Source organism: Penicillium solitum, assembly GCF_028829755.1.
Source record: "Penicillium solitum strain IBT 25940 chromosome Unknown utg000003l_segment0_segment0, whole genome shotgun sequence".
Lineage (NCBI taxonomy): Eukaryota > Fungi > Ascomycota > Eurotiomycetes > Eurotiales > Aspergillaceae > Penicillium > Penicillium solitum.
Window position 1 is genome coordinate 3481332 of NW_027072123.1, and position 21334 is coordinate 3502665.

Below are 21334 nucleotides of genomic sequence, written 5' to 3' on the forward strand. Positions count from 1 at the left end.
GCGACGATGGAAGTTGGATGGCCGGGATGTGAGAAGAGCGATGTAGACAAGGATCGTTAGTTGCCTTGTTATACCATTAAACGCGTTTAACTTGACTCGCTCTGAGCCAACAGATGCCGGCTTCTCCTTGAGGTAATAAACCTCATTTTCCCTACAGATTTGGCCTGAGAATTCTTGTTTTGATGTTCAAGTACTATAAATGATGACATTTGGCTAGAGTAACCTCACTAAGCAGAGTGCCGAAAGCCTCTGCTTAGCGTACTTCCAAAGAAAACATTGAGGTGTTTTGTACGTATTTTAGAGGAGGACAGTAAGGATACTAAGTCAAAAATGGTGAAACTAACATATTCAAAATTCCCATCTATAGCTCCTGATGCACCATGTATTTCCTATGGGGTATTGTGCAAAATAATCTCAACTCAGGCCCAAAGTAGGTGCAGGGACAATGAATTCCATTCATTAAGTAAAAGCAAACAGTAGGATTGGTTATCTCAAAGGGGTATCCTATCAAATGCACACGAAGAATGGCTATATAGTGCACATCACAAGTGGGCAAAAACATGATCCTAAGATCTTGATATAAATCAAAGAGAAATAGCCGGCTCACAAGCGTTATATGTCTGCCATGACCGACTCCACTATCTTTCGTTTGTATTGCGACAAGGCCTGGTCCTTTTTCTGCATCTGGGCGCGGAGCCTTATGTAACGCTGCTTCCATGTTGCCTCGGAAACAGGCTGGCTGGGATCATCATCGTCAGAATCCAGCTCCACTGTCTTATCATTGTCAATATTCTCATGATTCCGACCCATAATCGCGCTTGCGTAGTCAGATGTACCCGTCCCTCCTACACTAGGATTGACATTTGAAAGCGTGATTTGCATCGAAAACTGGCTTGAAGCTTTGTACTCATGAGAGACTGTATACTGAACCCCATTAAATGATTCTTTAGAGGCAGGAGCACCCCTATTCCCATCGTTGCTTGGAATAGCACGTTCAACCTTGATAACCATTGACTCTGGAGCAGTGCCTGCGAGTCCGAAATGATGACCAATGCCAAGATGGAAGGCCAGTAGCAGCGAAGAAGAGCCAAGTTGGAACTGTGAATATAATGAAGACAAATTCATCACCATCGCCGAGGCCAGGGCACCAGCCTCGTTGGGAGCGAGGGTCGCCCCCCGCTCTGTCAGCCTAGCACGCAGAAGCTCTGCAGAAAGTGCATGAACAATGTCATCGACGGAGGGATTCGGGGCAGTGGCCGTATTGCTTTGCCCGCTGGAGGAAGATGTTTCAGTAGTGATACCATTCCTTGGAGTATCTGTGGTGGGATATTGGCAGGAATCATTGGGCCTTTCTGACCCGGGAATGACAGGACCATTCACACCATTAACTACTAGTCTTGGTGGAGTGGCAAGTCGAACCGGCGCTCCTGAATGTTGAGGAACCTGCAATTGAAGTTTATTGGGCCTGCCCTGAGATATAGATGTTGGAGGCTGATTGTGAGATGGGGTCTGAAATATTTGGGGCGGATTTCTGTCAATGGGAAGTGGGAGTGCCTGGGTATTGGGATTTGGTGCCTGTGATGATTCACGACTAGGATTGACCTGGAAGGTAGAAAAGGAACCGGATGATGACCCTCTATTTGGTGGTCTTCCTCGGCCTTTCCCAGCTGACAAGCCGTTGCTGTTCGGCCAAGCGGATGAAACTGCAGGGCCATGTCGTCTCCTAGAACGGCTTTTCTCACCGGTTGACGGAGTGACTGCTGACCGTGGTTCCGCAGAAACGAGGACATCCGATGGCAGATGACTCCGGGGAATGATAGCAGACTGCGGATAATTAGCAGGAGATGCATCCCGTTCAGGAAGTCTCCAGCGTGGATCTTGATTTTGCTGATCCGGCCCGGAACCATTATGAAACGACGAATTCGCCGCTATCCAGGGGTCATTTGGTTCCATATCATCAGGAAATGCACTGAATGGAATAGCACTCTGTGGGAATGTCACAGAGTGGGACTGAAAACTACCCTGTTGTAGGGCGCCAACAGACGTATCCAACTGGGGCCGCTTGATTGGTTTGTCTTCCTCAGTGTACCTATCCTCAACCCTTTTCCTTCCCCGCTTTGGCTTCCATTGTGGCACAAGCGCCCTGAGTGCGAGATCTTCTTCCAATAACACACCATCGCGGGATTCGCTGACAAAAGGACCAGATGGTGGGAGCTGTGTATAGTAAGAATGGGGCAACCCCATACAATATTCAAAGAAAGCATCAATATGCATCGCGCGCATCCAACGCTGGGCGAGATTAGCAAGACGAAATATGGGTCGGAAGCTTCATGGCAGACGTACCTTGAGCCGAACAGTGTACTGTTGCACCTTCTGCGTGCTTTGTTTCTTTTCAATGCAGGGTGGTTCGACACCCAATTCAATTGCTAGTTGAATCCATGTCTTCAACTCTTCATTCTGCAGCCGCCTTCGAATAAGTCCAAATAGGGTAAAGATGTTGAAGCTTTTCCCATCACTCCGAGGGAGACAGCGGAAGGTCTTGCGCAGATCTGAGGTGTCAACCGAGGATGGAACATTAGGATTGCAGTACAAGATAAAGGAGACATATGCATCATCAATCGTCTCGTCAGTGATATCCCGTGACGGAAGAACCCGGGAATCTGCGTGGTCGGCAGGATCTTTCATCGGCTGATGGCGATGAGGATCAAAAACCGGGGGAGACATGGAAGTCCCGGAGCGATTGGCTGATGATGAGGGTATAGCAGAACGTATGCCCCTCGGGGAAGACTGTAAGCTCCTGGGGGTTTCTCTTCGCTGCAAGGGAGGCGATTTGTTCATATCTATTTGGCTACGAGCACTTCCCAAGGAGGAAGCACTCTGCAATGTCGATTCCAAGGTCGGAGGATATCGCGCATATTGTTGAATGACCATTTGCGGTCCGCTGAGCTCACCACGGTTCGAGCGATCGGTGGAGTCCATCATAACAGGAAATGATGTTTCCATCTGAAACTTGGCGATTCGGAGTGACAGCCCTCTATATTTAATTGTAGAATAGAGCTAGAGATGCGATGCAGACAAATAATTATGCGGAATTTAGGTCGCATAGGCAAGTCGTCATTATCGTCAAATCAGCAGCTGCGGCATAGATGTAGGCTATCTTCAACACAATCTGTTCGGTGTATGAATACAAAGAAAAATGGAAGGAAAACAGATTCTGAAAAGCAACGCGCCGATGGTGTAGGGTTCCAGGAGGTTTCCCCTCGAGGTGGCTGGAAGCGCCCATCTTTAAAGCTCAAGCTGAGAATCTATTTTGGGGCCATCTAGTGCTCCCCGATGAGGACTAGTGTCGTGGCCTGAGGGCGGGGTTCCTGCCTCGTTATCACGTGTGCGCTAACCGCATTAGGATTAGCACCAAAGCAACTCCCAAGTGTTATCGATAAGCTTGTCGTCTTGGCATTCTTGGCTTCTTCGACCTCATCTGTCAAAGAAACCGGACTCACCCGGACCGTCGCAAGGGTGAATTTGAACGACAATAATTGCAGAGTTGCCGCCTTCATAAGCATAGTGACACTTATTTGCTGCTCACATTGTTGCGCGCGCGACATCGTGCGTACAATGTGGCCCGGGTCTCTGCTACCCACTCTCTTATCCTAGCGCGACCTTATCCGTCATGGCGCCCTCGATTTCGCGCTCGAGGTCCACTCGCCCTATGCGGTCCAGCCGCACAAAGGTGCAGACCTATCATGAGGAAAGCTCCTCGCAAGATGAATCAACAAGTTTGCGTGGCTCAAGACGTGCCTCATTATCTCTTCGGTCGCGCAGTACAACTCGAATGCCAAAATCCTATCGTGAAGATTCGACCGATGCTAGCTTTGATGGAGCCGTGGAAGACCAAGAGTCTGATGAATTGGTAGCTGTGCCGATCGACGCACCAACTCCTGAAGCCGAATCTGCGACTCCTCGCCCTTCCAAATCCCAACGTCCTCGGCGCGCTGCAACCACCCCGAAGCCAAAGCAGACTAAGCGATCGAAACCCAGCAGTCAAGTTGGGAGAGTTTTGCACAAACGTGCCAAAACAGATGGGGATGACCCGATCTTCCTAGGATCCGGTGTCATTCCCCCTTGGCAAACTCTTCCCTACCAAATTCTTCTTGACATTTTCTTGCGCGCGTCGCATCCATTACTCGACGAAAGCCGTTCAGCCCGTAACGACTCTGTAAAATGGCTAGTCAATGTCGCTCTGCTGTGTCGAAGCTTTCACGAGCCTGCGCTCGCCGCACTCTATCACTGCCCCCCTCTTCTTCCTACCTACAAGAGCCATGTGCTCCTCTCTTTGTTGGCACGCCCACAAGAGTCCCTCTCGATGAACTACTCTAGCAAGATCAAGCATCTTCATGTTGAGGTTGAACCAGTGCTCATTTACAAAAGTGGACCCTACGGTTACTTCGACCTTGCTCAGTTGATTGAAAAGACGCCTCGTTTACAGTCGGTACGACTGTATCACAAAGATGATTACACGGTGGGAATACCTCCATGGCACATTGTTCAATCAAAGTGGACTTATCTTGGACCTGTTTTTTCCGCCATCGAGAACTGTGGCATTACCCTTCGTAGCTGGGACTGGAACAGCCGCTTTCTAGAAACCGATGAGCTTGTCGAATTGATGGTGAAAATGCACTCGCAGCGCACCTTTCAAGGTCTCAGGGAGCTGAAGTTGCTCCACTTCGATAATTCCGATGAAGAAACGTCCGCTGCCAAAGAGGCTGGCCTCCTTGAAGCCCTTGATATGCTTCCAGAGCTTCAGCGACTGGATTTTATTGAAAGCTCATTGGTCAGCGGGGAAATTCTGGCCAGTTTACCAAATACCCTCCGTTCGCTCACCCTGAACAACTGTGATCGATTGTGGTCATCAGATCTCACAGCCTACATGTCCCTACACGGCAGCAATCTCCGAGAGCTGAGTCTAAGCCACAATCGCCATCTCAACATGTCTTTCATCCAGACCTTGGGTCAGTGCTGTGAGAATCTCGAAGTTTTCAGAATGGACCTTTCTATGCATGATGCGTCCAGTTACCACGACGTTGAGCCACACTTTGAAGATCTACTTGTTCAAACCGAAGTTCCGACGTGGCCAGTGAAGCTCCAAGAAATTGAGCTCACCCAGCTTCGCAAATGGGATGACGCTACTGCAGAAGTATTTTTCACTTCGTTAGTGAATGCCGCTCCGCAGCTTCGTGATCTACGTCGCTTGGTCATCAGTGCAATCCTGAAGATTGGCTGGCGTGACCGTGCCACCTTTCGTGAGCGATGGATCGGCCTGCTCGAAAAGGTTTTCCTCCGACGAAGCATGCCACCAGATCCCAACCTCCGCTCCCTCAAGAAGCGCTCCCTTAAGCCAACCACAATCATTACAAGGAATGACCCGGGTGAACCTGGTGTGGGGGTTGAAGATTCACGACCATCCACGGCTGACAGTGGACCATCGACTTCCTCCAAACGCCAAAGCACTCGGCTGGCACATCAAAAGTCCAATGAGACCGACGATGCTGGTGGTGGTTCTTCGTTAGTGGGGACCCCGCAGCCCGAAGCCGGGAAGATACAGGGAATGTGTGATATTGTGAACATTCGGATCGACAACCAGCGACCGACTGAGTTGCAATTCAACGAAAATGATTTCCTTGACGATGAACTCAGTGGTGACGAGGACTGGGCTGGCGATGACTTCTAGGCAGTCCTAGGGTATTTGTGGTAATAAGCTATGGCGATTTCCCAACAGCAGTATCTTTTTTGTATTTATAACCATGTCGCCTATTGTTGCTTTATGATGCGCCTGGACGGATATGTTCTTTTTCTTTTTATGCCGATATGTTTCTAGGATTTGGCGTTTGGGTTTCTTATTCATCTGGGAGGGGGATAAAGAGGAGCTACTATTCGATATTGTCCTACAATTAATCTTAACGTTTTCTGAGAAACGATTTGGTACGGAATACTCCATATTATAAGATTTTATTACTTGACGTGTACCTTATTTGCATAATGAAGGACTAGGAGCACCCTCTGCTGCTAAACTACGTACTTAGGTATGATAGCACAGTTAAAATAAATATCATTATATATAGCAGCGTTAATCCTCTTTCATTTCCCCTGGATCATCTGAAACACATGCCGGCGATCGTACATAAAACGCCCCTGGATCTGAATGCTCTTGAACATGATCTCAAGGTGACAATGTAGACTACTATACTCTATGGTACCGCCTGGGCATACCTCCTAGGTACATATGTATGTAGGTACCCAAGGGTGTAGATCATCTGTGGGTCACTCGACAAGCTTCCATGGTTGAAGTCTGTCTCCACCCCGCACATACAGCCGCATGTACAGCCACACCTGTAGATCAACCTTGGAAGTCATATCCATCCGCAAAACCAGGCGTGACAATTAAAAATATTATAGGGATAATTTGCTAAATTATACAGCCTATATTCGAGAACTACGGGTGCGGTGGACATACGAAGTAGTTAGTGAAAGTGTCTTCAAGTGTGTACATAGTTCTTCTCCTAGACCTGAAGCTATCTATACTTGAGACCTAGATTTACTTATACAACCTTTCATCAGACTACCTACTTCTTTCTAATCAATGCACTTATTGTAATCGAAAATTTCTAATATTCAAGCACCTTTCCTCTTCGGATACGGGTTGATCTGAAATCTCACAGGTTCGGCTGTGAACAATGAATAATCATCTCTACTCTATGACCGAGCCACTTGAGTCAGATTTCTCTTATAGTCCTGCCAAGGGGATAAATAGCCCTAAATACCCCCTCTAGGTCGCTCTATAATGCGATTACTTGACACAAAGCAACACTTTTTGGGTAACTACAACTGAATTGTTGACGTGTCAATTATCCACGGAAGACGAACGACTGTACCCACAGCCTACGTGGTTAAAATTTCAATTGCAGGGCATACTTGCTTGACATGCCTTGCTACAGCTCCTAATCGAGAACAAGAGATCGAACAAAAGGTTCTATTTGACCTTGGGTTGAGAGAGGATTGGAAGAAGCTTCCGCCAACTAGTAAGCAATCTATCTATCTATAGTGTACATGGAGCTGGTCACTTACATATGTAGCACATGATAACCTACTACGTACATATACTAATAGTGAGTATCTACATTCCGTGCCGACAGCATTTGATAATTCATTCGTCGGTGATAGATTTCTAATAACCTTCTAACCTACCGCACAACCACATCAGCGCTCTGGCCCGTACCTCGCAGAACGGCTTTATCTTCCTTGGGGGGGCGATATTGCTCATCACCCCGGATAATACCGTCCAACCGAGCACCTCCTACTTCCGACTGAGATCAGGCTATCGCTACTCAACAAGAGTACTATCTCAATTTCTGCGTGTCCTGGTTCTATCTTCGAAATCATTTCCCCTGCAAATCTAAGACGCTCAGATGCCAAGTTACCCCGTTCTACGAGCTGAACGCTGCAATAAACGAGGATCTGGGAGATGCCGAGGTCGCTCTTGAGAAAATGCTACCGTTCGACGGCTCGGCTAAGGCCATGGTTGTCATTGTGCATGATGCAAGTCTCCCGGGTGGCCTTCCTTTCTTCCCTAAGAGCATTACTGAGTGGGACGTGGAGGGACACAAGGCGAAGGGGACTTGGAGATTTTTGAAGGATTTTGCTGGGCGCAAGTGCAGACGGAAGTAGATAATCATTCAATAGAGTCCTTGGGTTAGTCATTTCGGTCACTAATCCGTTTTGACCCACATATTTACGGCCTTTCTGTTGGCTTTCTTACTTCATATCATAGGTGCATCACAGCATAGCAGTTGGCGGTGTTGACTGGGTACTGGGGTCCGTGCACGGCGATCAAAGGCCAAGCCCCACAAGATCCTCTTATCGGCAAGTCTCGTTGAACTTCACATCTGTTTACTCCTCCCCTCTTTTCCATGTATATTTGCATTTGATCCGTTCAGATCCAGAGTTTGGATGTCTTGTACTTTTCTTTTTGACATTTTGACATCGTCTGGATCGTGTTAGGTCCGAGATGGCGCCTGAGGCCCCTGCGGACACTGCAGGCCCATCCTCCCCACCACCTCAACTTCCAGAAGGCTGGTAAGTCAACCCCGAAGACCAAAGAACCTACTGTATTCTAACAGTAATATCTGATAGGCTACCTCAATGGGAAGGTGTCGGACGAAAATGGTATTACGTACAGCGGACGACCGGGAAGTCACAATGGGAGATTCCAACCGAGCCGATCGTCCTGACCCCATCGACGACACCGATTCCGATCGGGGCAGGCCCTTCACGGGAGCCAACATCGCATCCGACAAACGACAGCACTCGAGGCGTGGAGTCCACGGACACAATGGCAGGCGGGACGTACTCTGCGGCGGACAGTGCGAGAATTTCCGTAGGGAATCGCGCTCATTATGTCTGCGTAAGCATTGCAAGAATGGCACTGATAATGGGATAGAGCTCCCTTGGCTCCCAGTTATATGGGCAGTCGGACAATCCAACTTATGGGTCTTCCGGGGTACCGGGTTGGTATTCGAATCAAACGGGTCAACACTTGCCCGGCGGATATGAGCAGCAGCTGGCTGCAAACGCAGCCGGATATGGCCCGGTATGTTTAAATGTTCCAGTCTCTGATATACTGATTGGTTGTGGTGCTTATTTATTTACAGAATTCGTTGCAGCAGGGCCATGTTGGGCAGATGAATGGTGTTCAGCCGGCATTTTATGGGAGCCAGGCACACCCAGGTTATCAAATCCCGGGTCAACACCATATGGGCCAAAGTATTTCATCGGTGTGGGGTAATAATCTAGGTACTTACCAGGGACATCCAAACGGTTATAACATGACGCAACATACACAATCCTTTCAGGGATTTTCTCCTGATCCTGCTGGATTGCATGGCCACCAGCCACCAGCATCGTGGACAATAAGCAGCAACCCACAGGAGCAAATGGCAAGGTCAATGGATGGCGCTTCCGATTCCCAGCCGCAGTGGCAATTGGAATCACAACAAGGTCATTCGAATGCCTCTGGTGAGGGCGTCCCGATGAACCTACGCCCATCAACCATGTCTAAGCCCTTCTTTGGGTCTTACTCATCTAACCAGCATGTGGAACCGTCTTCGGGAGAATTTGCTCGCCGTACCTCGAATGCTTCTGTTGCCCGGGAAGGGCAGCCCTACCAAGCTTCCGCGGAGAGCTTCTCTAACAATTTACCGCACTCCGTGGTTGACCAAGGTAGATTCGGGCAAGGCCAACCGGGCCCACGTTTCCATTCGCAACATCCCCCCGCAGACCCTGCTCTACAGGGATTCTCACCCCTGCAACATGTACAGAGTCAATATCAACAGCAGCACATGATACGGAAACAGCCAGGATCACACCAAGCAAATCTTGCCCAAGGCCGTCAGCAATATCACAACCCAATGGCGCAAGTGAATTTCAACCAATACGTTTCGCAGAATCAGCATCAATTTGGTCCTAGCGGTGGGCCGACGGGCTTCCCTGAAACAGCACCTGTTAATCAAGTTCCTCATCAGCAGTCGAATCATTACCCTGAGCATGTCAAAAGCTCGCCCGGGGAGACAGGGAGACGTTCGGAGTCGCACTTTGTTAGTGGGCCGTGGACGTCGACACCGCCTTCTGCTGGACAGTTGTAGGCATTCCAAGGTTGCTTGTTGTTTATGTTCATCATTATGGTAAACTGGGACTCAGTATATGATTTCATCTTTTGAGCGGCTTCTATGAACATGTTTATCTTTTTCGCTGTTTGTGTTTCAGTATAGATTCCCGGGTCGATAATTTGTTACTACAATTGAGTTTTGTGCCAAAGAACATTGGGTTTAACTATCACAAATTCCTGTCCTGAACTCATTATGGCTACAGTAATCACACAAAATCAGGCATTAGGGGACTCCGAATGTGCGTGTAGAACGACGGACAGAAAATCAGAATATATCAACCACGCGCTAACCACAGGAAGGCGGTAGCATGATGTTTGAATCATCAATTTCATCTTAATATTGCGCGCGTGGATCAACTCCACAAATAACATGGGACGGTGATTGACGTTCTGTCTTCCCCCACTTCTCCTTTCTATAACCTGACCGTTATCCTTGCGTCCCCAAACCATCCCTCTTCAACCCACGAACATTTCGTTATCAAAATGGCTACCACCTGGAGTCACGAGAGAGACAAGCAGGTAAGCCTTCTCATTTTACGGGGACAGTACCAAAATCCCCTGGGATGCTACATAGTTCCTGGGCTGTTCTCACCTGAATTGACCCTTTGTTGCTCATACTGCCATGGTCTTGGTGTCAATAACTGATGATTGGTAGTTGCTTGTGGCCATCCTAGCCGTCCATTCCCCGCTGAACTTTTCCGCGATTGCTAAAGCGATGGGACAGGGTGAGTACAAGGGCTTTATACCGAAGCTGTCACGTCAATAATTCCTAAATTCTATCCTTTCCCACCCATGAGCCCCTTCATCCTACCTCACCATTAAACGAACTTTACTGACGAGGTATAGGCGACAGCACTGCCGCTGTGAAACAGCATCTTTACACTCTGAAAGCCCGTCATGAAGGCACCTCTGCGAAATCTCCTACCAAGGACAATGCCGACAAACCCACTGGCCGTGGCCGCAAGTCTACCAAAACCACCGCCAAGCGCAAGACTGCGTCGGTCGCCCAGTCTGAAAAGGACACCGTTGGTGAGAGCCAGGATGAGCATGGGGATGAATCCGCCTCCAGTCCTACTAAGCAACGCAAGCTCTAAGAGCTTCCTGATTTTAGACGCCATCGATTGCGAGAAAATGACTATGATCCAGACATCTATGGAGGGGTTGCTGCGGCATAACGAGGGGTGAGATCGTTTGGCTTTTAGTTAGGTCTCTCGGGTACCTTGTTAACTATCTACGTGCTATTCTTGATTTCGAAGACAGCAAATTCATGAATACTCGGTTCTAAAAACAATATAGATTCCTGTAATTGCAGTAGCTCTCGTAAGGTCTCAATATGGAATAGACTGGGTATGCCCAAAATCGCTACACCATACGCAAGTCAGAGAAAAAGGCGAGTCAGCCATTTTGTTTTCGATCGAAGCACAGATCTGCGTAGAGCAAATAGGTCTTTGCCTACGAATCCAAGACATCATATTAGTTGAAGATCGAAGGGTGGATTTGTTTTCGCGCGCAAGAGCTTCAAACTCCATTTTAGGGGGTCAAATGCCTGATTTACATAGAAATCGATGCCTGGTAGAAAGATAGAGATACCTGAACTACTATGACAGAGGTCTTAAGAAGCAAAGTACTCTTATTCTATCACTGTCTACCCTTAAGGTAAAATGAAGCTATTCATACTATACAAACGTCTACATCACCATTTTTGGAGGCGGTTCTTTAGGGAGTTTCGGCTGACATTGAAATAATATTTATCATGTAGGGGCCACATAAGCTCCATATACCCTACATACCTACAACACCAGCAGAAGCCAGGTATTTTGATTATTAAAGCATGCATAATAGTGATTCAGGTATTTTTATTTTTCTGCCGTTCTAAAACAAGGTATGCTTCGTAGGTGTTTGACGGAGGGTGCTTTATAATAAGTATAGTTTATAGTTCAACAATATAAACTATATGGCTTTTTGGGTGATTCCGTGCTGCTATCATGTGGCCTCTATACTTTCAACAAAAGGAAACTGGTTCAACACCACAAAGTTACTATCCTGTAAAGTATTAATTGAATGCTCTTATGAATGATCCATTGAATACACTTAGAGAGTATACATATGGCAGGTAGATTGATACAATTGGAGAGGTAAAAAGACTACATATTATACTTTGAACATAGTACATGCACGGATACTTGGAAAGTAAGAGTGGATGTAAATTACTGCCTGCCAATACATGTATAGACCAATGAGAGAGTGATGTACCAGTGGCGGTCCCATCAGTCGCCCGTAGTTGTTTCTCAAAATGGTTTGCTATTTGTTTATGCCGTCTCATACATGTCCGCTATAGACACCCGTGAGCCCTATCTATATAGACGGTCTCCATCTCTATAGGTTGCTTTGCCTTTTGGGGGATAGCATATGTACTCAAGATACATTCCTATTTATGTAATAAAGCATTGGTACAACCCTAACCCGGGTTAACCTACATACATTTGTATGGAGGATTGTGGAAAGTAAGCGAGCAGTCGGTGACTTGTTTGCGCACTTTGCAGCGACCATCAACATTTGGAGATCGTCCGTTCACTTATTTTAATCTGGTTTGCCTTAATCAATTCTTCTTCTTCTTCTTCTTCTTCTTCTTCCTCTTCCTCTCTCACACAGTACCACTTATCTTATTCGTCACTACGTCGAGTTACACATACTGAACCAACAGGTGCGTTCATTTCCAATTCACTCTCTACGAGCAGAATATACTTGAATCCATCGTGCCCTTTGTTCCTGTTCTCGGTCTACTCGTCACTTTGGTCCACAGGGATTCTGATATCATTTGCTCTAGCTTGCCTGATCACCAAACCAACAATGACGATCACCTGGAATGATAAGGCCGATGCCAAGGTACGTTTATACTCTTGTCTGTCATTGGCTCCCAAACTTGATATCCGGGGTCTCTTGAGCTTGACTGGATCCACGGCCCTCAAGTTACATCCCTCGAAGTCACCCCCGGAATAAGGGGTCGGGATATTCTACCTCATTATCCACCGTCCGTTTTGCTCAACTACATGTATACAATGGTTGACCAGTATGTCAATCACACCTGTGATTGTGCTGCGGCATAAAGTGACTTAATTACCTCGGTCTGTGTTTTGGCGCAGATGTTACGCGCGTTACGCGCGGGATAAAGAACTGATTGTGAACCTCGAATTGTATTCCAAAATTGTGAATATCGGATCGGATTGGTCGCGCTGCTCCTGTGTGTCCCGCGCGGGGGACCTATGGCGGATATATTATCCCTCCAATGCTTTTTGACATTCCTTTCTGCCCAGATATCCTACCATCGTGATTTTGTCCCAACAACTAACCATAATTCTATTTAGTTGCTGGCTGGCATCCTTGCTACCAGCTCCACTCCCATCGATTTCAATGCTCTCGCGGAGTACATGGGCGACGGTTAGTGCTACGCCAAGAACCACCAGATCCCATACTCAATTTTAACCCTGAAGCCCGGATCATAGCTTCTACCCTTCATCTTGTGCAGTCCATCTGTGTACATATGAACTCTCCTATCCACAAATGTGTTTTGTTTGCTGATACCTTTCGCCTGAACTATGTGCTCCCCTTTTGTTGTGCATGACCACCAATTGTCGCCTATCTACTGTCTGCCGTGCACGATTTGATCTGAAAGCCTGTTCCAATCTCTTATCCCTCTTATCCCTATTTTCTAAATTGATATAATCACGATGCTAAACCAATCTTATAGGAGTAACCGTCTCCGCTGTTCGTCACCGGGTCACTCGTCTTCGGGCTAAGGGTGAGGAGGACGGTGATGTTAGTTCGCCCGTTGTGAAGAAGCGCCAGCGCCGTACTCCGAAGAAGTCTACCAAGGCCACTGATGCCGAGTCTGGCGGAGAAGGCGGAGCTGTCAAGGACGAGGAAAACCAGGCTGAGGATGTGAAGGCCAAGAAGCCCAAAATCAAGCACGAGGAAACCGAGGAGTAAGTCCCTGCCAATTGTGAGGATACCTACAGATGTCTACAGTGCTAATTTACTTAAACCAGTTATTTCCCTAGCTCCGAATTCATCAAGGAGGAGGAAGATTCCTCTGACATCTAAGCGCCATCACTGCGCTCTTCTTCATTTCCTCAACGGAACCTCACTGCGTTGACATGGTGAAGGTGTCAAGATGCTGATGGTATCCGGGATTGATCTGGGGAATCTTCCAGAATCTCACAACAGGGAGGAATATTGAGATATGCAATGGACCAAGTTACAAGGGGTTATTATCAGATGGATCTATGACTAATGGCAGTGGGCTCGACTAGTTGAGTCTCTTTGCTCGAAATAAAAGACCGTTACTGATCCCCAAAACTTTCTTTTACCTTCGTATGGCATGAATGGAATAAAACGTAGACGACATGGGAGTCGCTTATGAATTGATCTAAGTACCTCGGTGCAATACAGACAAATGAGCACCGGTATTTCTTTTTTTTTTTTGAATTTTCCCATCACCTCACGGTGGAAACAAAAGCAATTGTGCATCGATCTTTTTTTTGATGAGGTTTTTTTGTTTTCTCTGAACGACAGGGTCACTCTTATGGTTGGGTATCAAGAAAGCACCCAACACCGGGACCCAGCAAGAATTAAAACGCGAAGAAGTTGAATATTGATCGTAGGGCTTCAAAAGGCCCGAATTTCAGGCGACTGGTATGTATTCCCTTTGCGAATGACCGTTGAGTTACTTGGACAGCTGGTCAGTGTCTGAATCAGCGTCCTCATCCTTGTCCTCAGTCCATTCAGGGTCGTTCTTTCCGGTGTCGACATTAGGAAATTCGTCCTCGACTTGCGGGTGCAGACTAGGATCGGGAGCGTCAGGGCCGGTTTCCTTTTCGATAGCGGATTCAGCAAGAGGCTCATCGGTATCTTCGGGGAGGTCCTCTTCTTTCTTGGAATTGCCTTCTTCTTCATCGTCAGCCGCGGCGGCCTTGGTGACACGCTTGCGCTTGCGGGAAGGGCTAGCAGAAGCGGAGTTCTCATTTGCCTTCTTGCGTGGGGTGCGCTTCTTTGGAGTCACAGGGCTAGAGGGCCCGGACCCAGCGGCACTACCAAGTCGAACATTCTCCCTGATTCGTGAAAGTCTCTCCTTAATTGCGCGAGGGGTTGGCTTGTGGTCGTTATCTTGCGTGGCTAAGTAATTGTTAGAATGGCTATTCTCGGTGATCAAGAACTTGGGAGTGACTGCGAAGCGGATAACTTACGCCAGGCCTCAGCAACACGAGTCGCATCGACACTCAGGTCATGAGTCTCCAATATCTTTGCAAGGAGCTATATCAAATGAGATCCGTCAGTCATAGTTGTCATAGCCAGGTTTGAGCGTGATCCATGAGCATATGGTGAGAGGGGAGGTTGCAGCAGATCCGGAACAGTAAACGAAATACCCAACATAAGTGAACTTTTAGAAATATGAAATGATGGCAATCTCCAAGCAGCTTGAGATGAGCTCAATCTCAAAAGCATTTTGTATGGTCATGCAACAAAGTATGAAGCTCTTCAGTGCAGGTTGGCCCAGCCAGATACAGTTCAAGCCCGAAGGCCAACCGAGCTGACCAGTGTAGGCTGATCGATTGGGCTCGGACAATGGAATTGAAATGAAAAGTAACGGCAAAGTGAAAAATGAACTCACAGTCTGGTCAGCGGCGGAATCCCACTTCACTTTCCCCATTTTGGGCAGTTTAGTCAGTTTGTGGTAGATAGTATGATGCGATGATGCGATGTATGTAAACTTGATGTGGTCTGGTTTAGGCCAATGCGTCCTCACAACAAGAATTCTTTTGAGTAGCGTGGGTAGAAGAAGAGAATCAAGAAGAGGAAGAGGGAGACAAGCAAACCCTTTAAAGGGATCAGAGTAATCAAATTGCGTCCCGCGCGTAGGCGCTATTCAAATGGGGCAAACGATAATACTTAAACAATATGCGCAGCGTTGTGCTCAAGCAAGTTATGCGTGGTGGTTCATTTCAATCAAGATCCATAGATTGATATGCAACGCCCGGCACGACTAAGCAGAGTAGTTGGAGAAAGGACTGAAAAACATGAGTCAAGGATGCCTTGTGTTAGATCTGAATGGCATTGCTGCATCTATTCTATCACTCTTCCCACTATGTCCAAACTTGTTCACATCAGAAACCACCTCTCTCTCTCTCTCTCTCTCTCTCTCTCTCTAGTCTATGCATACTTATGTGTGCGATGCGCTCTTTATTTTTCTTTTATTTATTCTTATACTCTGATTCTAAATCTTTTCAATGAACATGATCGCTTACGTAGCTTCACAGTTTGGCGCATGATGTGCTATCTCCTGTGTATAAATGTGTTGGATATATGCATGACATAGCTAGAATATATTTGTGTAGCTGAGTAACGAGAAGTATGACATTGAAAATTGAGACGGTTTAGATTTATCGTACTTTTCAATCTTCGTTGGCTCATTTTCATCAAGACTTTCCATTATTATCAAGGTAGAATTGATGGAATTTGTTCTTTGTCTCATTTATGGGGAATAGCTACATACATATGTAGGCGGGAGGAAACGATACCATCACTAGTTTTTTATTTGGACCCTCACACCGCTCTGACGCCTAAGCAACATTCATATGGATGCAACTTGATGTTATTTCAGTTATCCCTTTGGACAAGTCCAGGCTCGTTCATTTTGCAACACGCCTTCTCATAATCCGAGTTGGGGCCTGCGGTAAGTCATCTTGGTCAGATAAGTGCGGCGACACAGGAAGACCGTTTCTGATGTTATTTCCTCGAGGTTTAGATCTTTCTGAATCATGAGGGTGGTTCCGAGGGGTTTCAGGCTCATCTTTCTCCATCGTCTCGCGGATACGGTTGAACCCAGGGGGGTTTCGTCTACTCATATGGCTGAGCTTCACATCTTGGTGGGAATAGCCAGACAAAGTGTTGAGGCCAGACGCAACTATTTCATCGGAGGAAGAGGCCAGCTGGTCATGTAACCGTTTGGAGGTAATTTTGGTGCGTCTCTTTGGTGAGGGAGATTGGTGACGATATCCTGGCCGCGATAAGCGTTGGGGCGATCTTGATCGAGGCCGGGGTTTCGACAGGCGAGGGGATCTGAGGTTCGCACTGGTGTCTTGGCTTGGCTCTGGGCCATCTGAAAACCGACTGCGCTGCAACCAGTCGCCGACACCAGGGCTTCGTTCAAGTTGTGATAACTCCGGGGTGTTCGAATCCTGAGGATGTGGGGAAGGCTTTGTTTGTGATAGCGTGGGTTGTTCACTGTTGTATGAACCCTCCTGGGGTGGGGACCCATGGGAAATTTCGTGATGACTAGGCTCAGGTACCGAATTCTCAATCCCGAGCTCGCTATCACGAGAGGTATCCAGTCGCCGGTCAGTTTCTACAGATTTCCGACCCCAACCTGCAGCCCGCCTCTTCACAGACAACCACGAATACTCTCGACCGGTCTGCTTGTGAAACTGCGACGCGAGCTTCTCCCAGAACCCTCTCGCTGGCAGCTCACCATTAGACAAGGAGGGTAATTCTTGTTCATAGAGCCTCCTTAGAACACCCTCTTGGGCAATAGTAAGTTTCTTGCCACGGCCTGTGCTAGGACGGTGATCGATTACTATATCGCTGAGCTTAGTCCCCCGGGCAGATGCAAGATCCATTGGGGGCATCGCTGGAGCCAACTCCAAGTTGTGGGTCTTAGGTTTGATTGACAATCATCTGATATTGTTTCGCATGGGGACGCCACGCTGCCACTGGGTCGGATCACTTGGCTTGAGCTTGAACGGATATCACACAGTTGGACCCACAGATCAGGGAGATTAAAAATGTCAGTGGCTAGGTTCTAGCCGAAAGGGGCGTGGATGACACTGGAAGTGGGTCGCAGAGGTCGGTGGCGCGGGGCGTCGCGTCGCGTCGCGTCTATCCCGCGTCTTCGGCGCGTGCACGTGATCATCATAAATTAACGTACTACTCTCGGCACAGGTTTCAATGTTCGGCCCTTTTTTAATCATATTGGTTTTGCTTGTTGGAATATCTTGAGTATGTTGACTAAACATTTATATACAAAGTAATCCCAGAATTCGGGTACAGTTCTTTTGTCTACGACCCCAGAGTCAACATTGCCAGTCAAAATCAGGCTAAACAATAAGGACAGGAATTTGTTCATTTGTAACTCTCCACAATTCTTTAAAACGGCTTGCGGTACTAAATCATCTAGATATCCCCATACTGCAAGAAATAAGGGCAAAGCACCTGGGCAGCTGCACTAGGGCAACCATGCATGAATGACAGAGCACGTGAACCACGTGGTCGCAACCCTAAATCAACTACACTGGACCATCTTTTGCTATACCTAGGTAGCTTTGGGTGATTTCCTATTTGAAGTTTCCCTACTGACCTATCTACAGCGGTCGCCCACCCAAGCTAGGATCTGGATTGGTAATACCAATAGTTCCATTAAAGGAAACCTCGGGTGTATTTCTAGTCATGACAGGTGTTGCAGGACTCGGGGTATATGTTGACTGGCGAGTCGATTAGCTTTAGATATGGAGACGAGAATAACTCGATGATTCTTAGAGCACATTCGAAGTCAGCACATGAACCAATAGTGTTCGCCAAGAACTTAAGCGGTTCTACACAAAATGTGATCACTGTCTTCGATTAGCTGGAGAATATGTGAACAAGCCCGGTATATGTCACCGTTCAGGATATTATTCAACTTGGATATTCATTCAGTATGAGGGGTATCACCCTGGTTATGCAGCATCAAAAACACCACCAAAAGACAAGAAAAGGCTGCCTAACCGGCCGACTATTCTTGTATACATATTCGTCAACAATCCAATCATTTCTCACTCAATAATCATTCACCATAACCAACGCCGAAGACGAGAAAAAACCCAAAGTTCCGTGCGACCAGCATTATCAACTTGCCCAGTCGGATCACCTAATGACAGAGCTGAATCCATTGCGCAATAATATCCTCCATGTCATGCGCAATACCCCACTGCGAAGACAAACACCGGAAAAGCTTTTGCATAGAGTTGAGTTCATAAAGCAGATTCCTGACAGCACCACCGATAGGAAGGGGAAGCGAAGAAGCCCCATTTCCATTCTCGACGAAGCGCTTTGTCTCCGAGCCAGATAAGGGCCGGATATCCTCGTGACCTAGGTTGAGATCTGAGTGGGACAGCAAAGCGTCTTGCCAAACGATATTTCGAGGCAAATTCACAGTGGCGACGCCTGCAAGTGAAAGGACGACGTATATTGTTGCCGCTGCGAACAGTGAGCTGGGCATATGCACGACGTGCGCGCGGCCACGTGGTAATTGTTCTACAATGTCTTGGATGGCGACCGCGTGGAGGACGGCCCGTCGGGCGTCTTCTGAATTAGCCCATTTGACAAGATCAAAGCCCGGGCGGACGATTCCACATCCACCGGAGACGTGTTGCATAATGTTGTAGCGCGAGCAGACGTGATGAGAGAGGGCGGTTGAGTTGATCATTGTATCTAGACAGACTGTGTGCCAGCGCAGGAGAATTTCAAGTCTTTCTGCTGCAGTAAAGTGAATACTCATGGATATTGTCTCGTGGACTTGAGCTAGAGCTCGCCGGACGTCTGATTGGCTAGGAACTCCCACGGCTAGTTCATTGTCATCAAAGTCAGAAATCAAAGAATGGAGCCCTTCCAGCACCACACGCAGTGCGAAGGCGGAGAACTGGTACTCTAGAGGGCGGAAGCTCCCGACTGGAGGAAAAAGGGAGCGGAAAATCGTCCTAAATGAGGACTGATCCGGCTTCTGAGGATGCATATGAGCCAACCATTCATCGGCAGTGTTGGCATCGAAGGCTTCCTCGCTATCTGGGAGGGTAAGTGGGTTTGCCACATGGCGAGAAGAGGCACCATCACTCGATGTTTGACCCACGAGCCCGTCCAGGACGTAATAGGCTAACAGGGCACGTTGCTGGATCTCCCGCGCAGCCCAGATTCGCCACTGGTGTTCTTTTTCTGCAGCAGGGGCATCGATCGAGGGCAAGTTGTCCATTGAGTATGGCTCGCTGTCATACATGCCGCAGTGCCTTGCCCATAAGAAGCCCAGTGGATGGAAGACCTGGCTGGTGGTTCGGATTGCCCGGTTCTTGGATAGCGCTCCATAAATCTGACCCAGTAGGGCTGTGATCATCAGCTGAACGCCCTTGCACGCATCATAGGGGCCATTATGTGTGATCATCGACTGCCATGAAGTTGAAAGTGCGGTATGCGCTAGGTGCCATAGGGCTTCGCCTTTTGCAACCGAGTCCTTGGGCCCTAGGTACAAAGAGCCGATGGCGATGGCATTAAGGAGGAGAGCATGTGTGCATTCTCGGAAAACGAAAGTTGCACGATGCAAGATTGGGAATGTGGGGATGAAGCGGACGAAGAACATATGGAGACATTCGTCTAGGAATACGGAAGTGATGGATGTAGCTTTCACGGCGGCGGTAACACTGGATGACTAGGATAATGAGATGTCAGTTTAGCTCAAATCTTGGTTCAGCCGGTGTTTCCACTGATGTTTTTAACAACCCTGGTTTTCTCGCCTGGCGAAATGCAACATTCAACTTACCGAGCTCGTTACCATCTCTGTGACATCTCGTACTGCCTGATGCCCCCCACCAGATGGTATTGCCCCGACAGAAGACCTATGGTCATCGAATAAATTCGGAGACCCGAAGTTCATACCATTTATATCTTGCACAACAGGCGGAAAAGGCAAGGTACCAAGCGGCATCTGCCATTGATCTGTCGTGTCGGAAGACATCAAGGTCTGAAACAAGCTTTCCGAGTCGGGCCAGACCAATGCAAAGTCCAACTCGGAAGCAATATTATGCATACTCCCATTATTTCCAGGATGCGTCTCATCCCAGGAGTGATTTGTTGCTGAAGTTGACGCTGGGTCAGCAGTGGAAGCACTGCTCGTGTCCCAGGAAGGGAGGGAATCTAAAGAGGTAGACTGTGGCGGCAAGTGTACCTCCGACGAGTCACTCTTTGAATTTATGACACGAGCATGTAGCTTTTCATGGCGAGTAAGAGCATCTTGTCGGGCAAAGGGCCTCCGACATTCTTTGCAGACATATGGCTTAGATCCCGTATCTAAGTCTTCCAGTCAGCTGGGTGGGTCTTTCGTTTTGAACTTTGTGCTGGGATCAAAAAGGACCAGTGGAGCTGATAAAATTAGAACATACGGCAACGCTCATGTCTCTATGTGTAAAGACCCGTTAGTTATTTTGTATCACTTGGCGGTCCCTCTTTCGTGGGGAAGCTGGATTTGAAGCCAACCTCGGAAGTCTACTCACTCTCAAGTGTTCGGCCTTAGAAAATGCTTTTTGGCATACTCGACAAATCAGTTTCTTGCCTCCTGGCAGTGCAGGTATTGTCTCCATTGACGCCATTTCTGTTGAGGAGAAGAAACAGCAAGAAAGTAGATTGTGGAGAGGTGATTGTGGGGTGTGGCACCTGGGGCACCCGAGGACTGCTTATGCGATCACGGAATTATATTTTGCCTGCCCCAGTCTTGAAAGATCTTGAAGACTACAGAGATCAGGTTCAAATGTATATAATTTA

General features: G+C 47.7%; 10 protein-coding genes across 10 annotated transcripts; 5 read left to right on the forward strand and 5 right to left on the reverse strand.

Moving 5' to 3' along the window:
- Positions 1–612: 612 nt before the first annotated feature.
- abp2 (putative ARS binding protein Abp2) lies at positions 613–2982 on the reverse strand (the record flags this gene model as incomplete). The annotated part of the gene is made up of 2 exons (XM_040955401.2): positions 613–2289; positions 2344–2982. 2 exons carry the CDS (start codon positions 2980–2982, stop codon positions 613–615), a joined length of 2316 nt encoding a protein of 771 aa, XP_040814116.2.
- A 338-nt stretch (positions 2983–3320) lies between these two features.
- On the reverse strand, positions 3321–3605 carry N7455_005241 (uncharacterized protein; the record flags this gene model as incomplete). Its single annotated transcript, XM_065604988.1, has 1 exon — positions 3321–3605. One exon carries the CDS (start codon positions 3603–3605, stop codon positions 3321–3323), a length of 285 nt encoding a protein of 94 aa, XP_065461888.1.
- Positions 3606–3670: 65 nt separating this feature from the next.
- N7455_005242 (uncharacterized protein) lies at positions 3671–5728 on the forward strand (the record flags this gene model as incomplete). The annotated part of the gene is made up of 1 exon (XM_040955513.2): positions 3671–5728. One exon carries the CDS (start codon positions 3671–3673, stop codon positions 5726–5728), a length of 2058 nt encoding a protein of 685 aa, XP_040814097.2.
- A 1814-nt stretch (positions 5729–7542) lies between these two features.
- N7455_005243 (metallo-beta-lactamase superfamily protein) lies at positions 7543–7722 on the forward strand (the record flags this gene model as incomplete). Its single annotated transcript, XM_065604989.1, has 1 exon — positions 7543–7722. The coding sequence occupies one exon, from the start codon at positions 7543–7545 to the stop codon at positions 7720–7722; it is 180 nt and encodes a 59-aa protein (XP_065461889.1).
- A 340-nt stretch (positions 7723–8062) lies between these two features.
- On the forward strand, positions 8063–9695 carry N7455_005244 (WW domain-containing protein; the record flags this gene model as incomplete). Its single annotated transcript, XM_065604990.1, has 4 exons — positions 8063–8130; positions 8188–8431; positions 8495–8644; positions 8706–9695. The coding sequence occupies 4 exons, from the start codon at positions 8063–8065 to the stop codon at positions 9693–9695; spliced, it is 1452 nt and encodes a 483-aa protein (XP_065461890.1).
- Positions 9696–10201: 506 nt separating this feature from the next.
- N7455_005245 (uncharacterized protein) lies at positions 10202–10812 on the forward strand (the record flags this gene model as incomplete). The annotated part of the gene is made up of 3 exons (XM_040955384.2): positions 10202–10237; positions 10374–10443; positions 10565–10812. The coding sequence occupies 3 exons, from the start codon at positions 10202–10204 to the stop codon at positions 10810–10812; spliced, it is 354 nt and encodes a 117-aa protein (XP_040814172.2).
- Positions 10813–12568: 1756 nt separating this feature from the next.
- N7455_005246 (uncharacterized protein) lies at positions 12569–13819 on the forward strand (the record flags this gene model as incomplete). The annotated part of the gene is made up of 4 exons (XM_040955483.2): positions 12569–12604; positions 13084–13156; positions 13467–13701; positions 13765–13819. 4 exons carry the CDS (start codon positions 12569–12571, stop codon positions 13817–13819), a joined length of 399 nt encoding a protein of 132 aa, XP_040814140.2.
- Positions 13820–14441: 622 nt separating this feature from the next.
- On the reverse strand, positions 14442–15425 carry N7455_005247 (uncharacterized protein; the record flags this gene model as incomplete). Its single annotated transcript, XM_040955455.2, has 3 exons — positions 14442–14890; positions 14962–15028; positions 15387–15425. 3 exons carry the CDS (start codon positions 15423–15425, stop codon positions 14442–14444), a joined length of 555 nt encoding a protein of 184 aa, XP_040814130.2.
- Positions 15426–16404: 979 nt separating this feature from the next.
- On the reverse strand, positions 16405–17400 carry N7455_005248 (uncharacterized protein; the record flags this gene model as incomplete). Its single annotated transcript, XM_040955322.2, has 1 exon — positions 16405–17400. The coding sequence occupies one exon, from the start codon at positions 17398–17400 to the stop codon at positions 16405–16407; it is 996 nt and encodes a 331-aa protein (XP_040814243.2).
- A 1277-nt stretch (positions 17401–18677) lies between these two features.
- Positions 18678–20967, reverse strand: N7455_005249 (uncharacterized protein; the record flags this gene model as incomplete). The annotated part of the gene is made up of 3 exons (XM_065604991.1): positions 18678–20225; positions 20337–20756; positions 20956–20967. 3 exons carry the CDS (start codon positions 20965–20967, stop codon positions 18678–18680), a joined length of 1980 nt encoding a protein of 659 aa, XP_065461891.1.
- Positions 20968–21334: the final 367 nt, after the last annotated feature.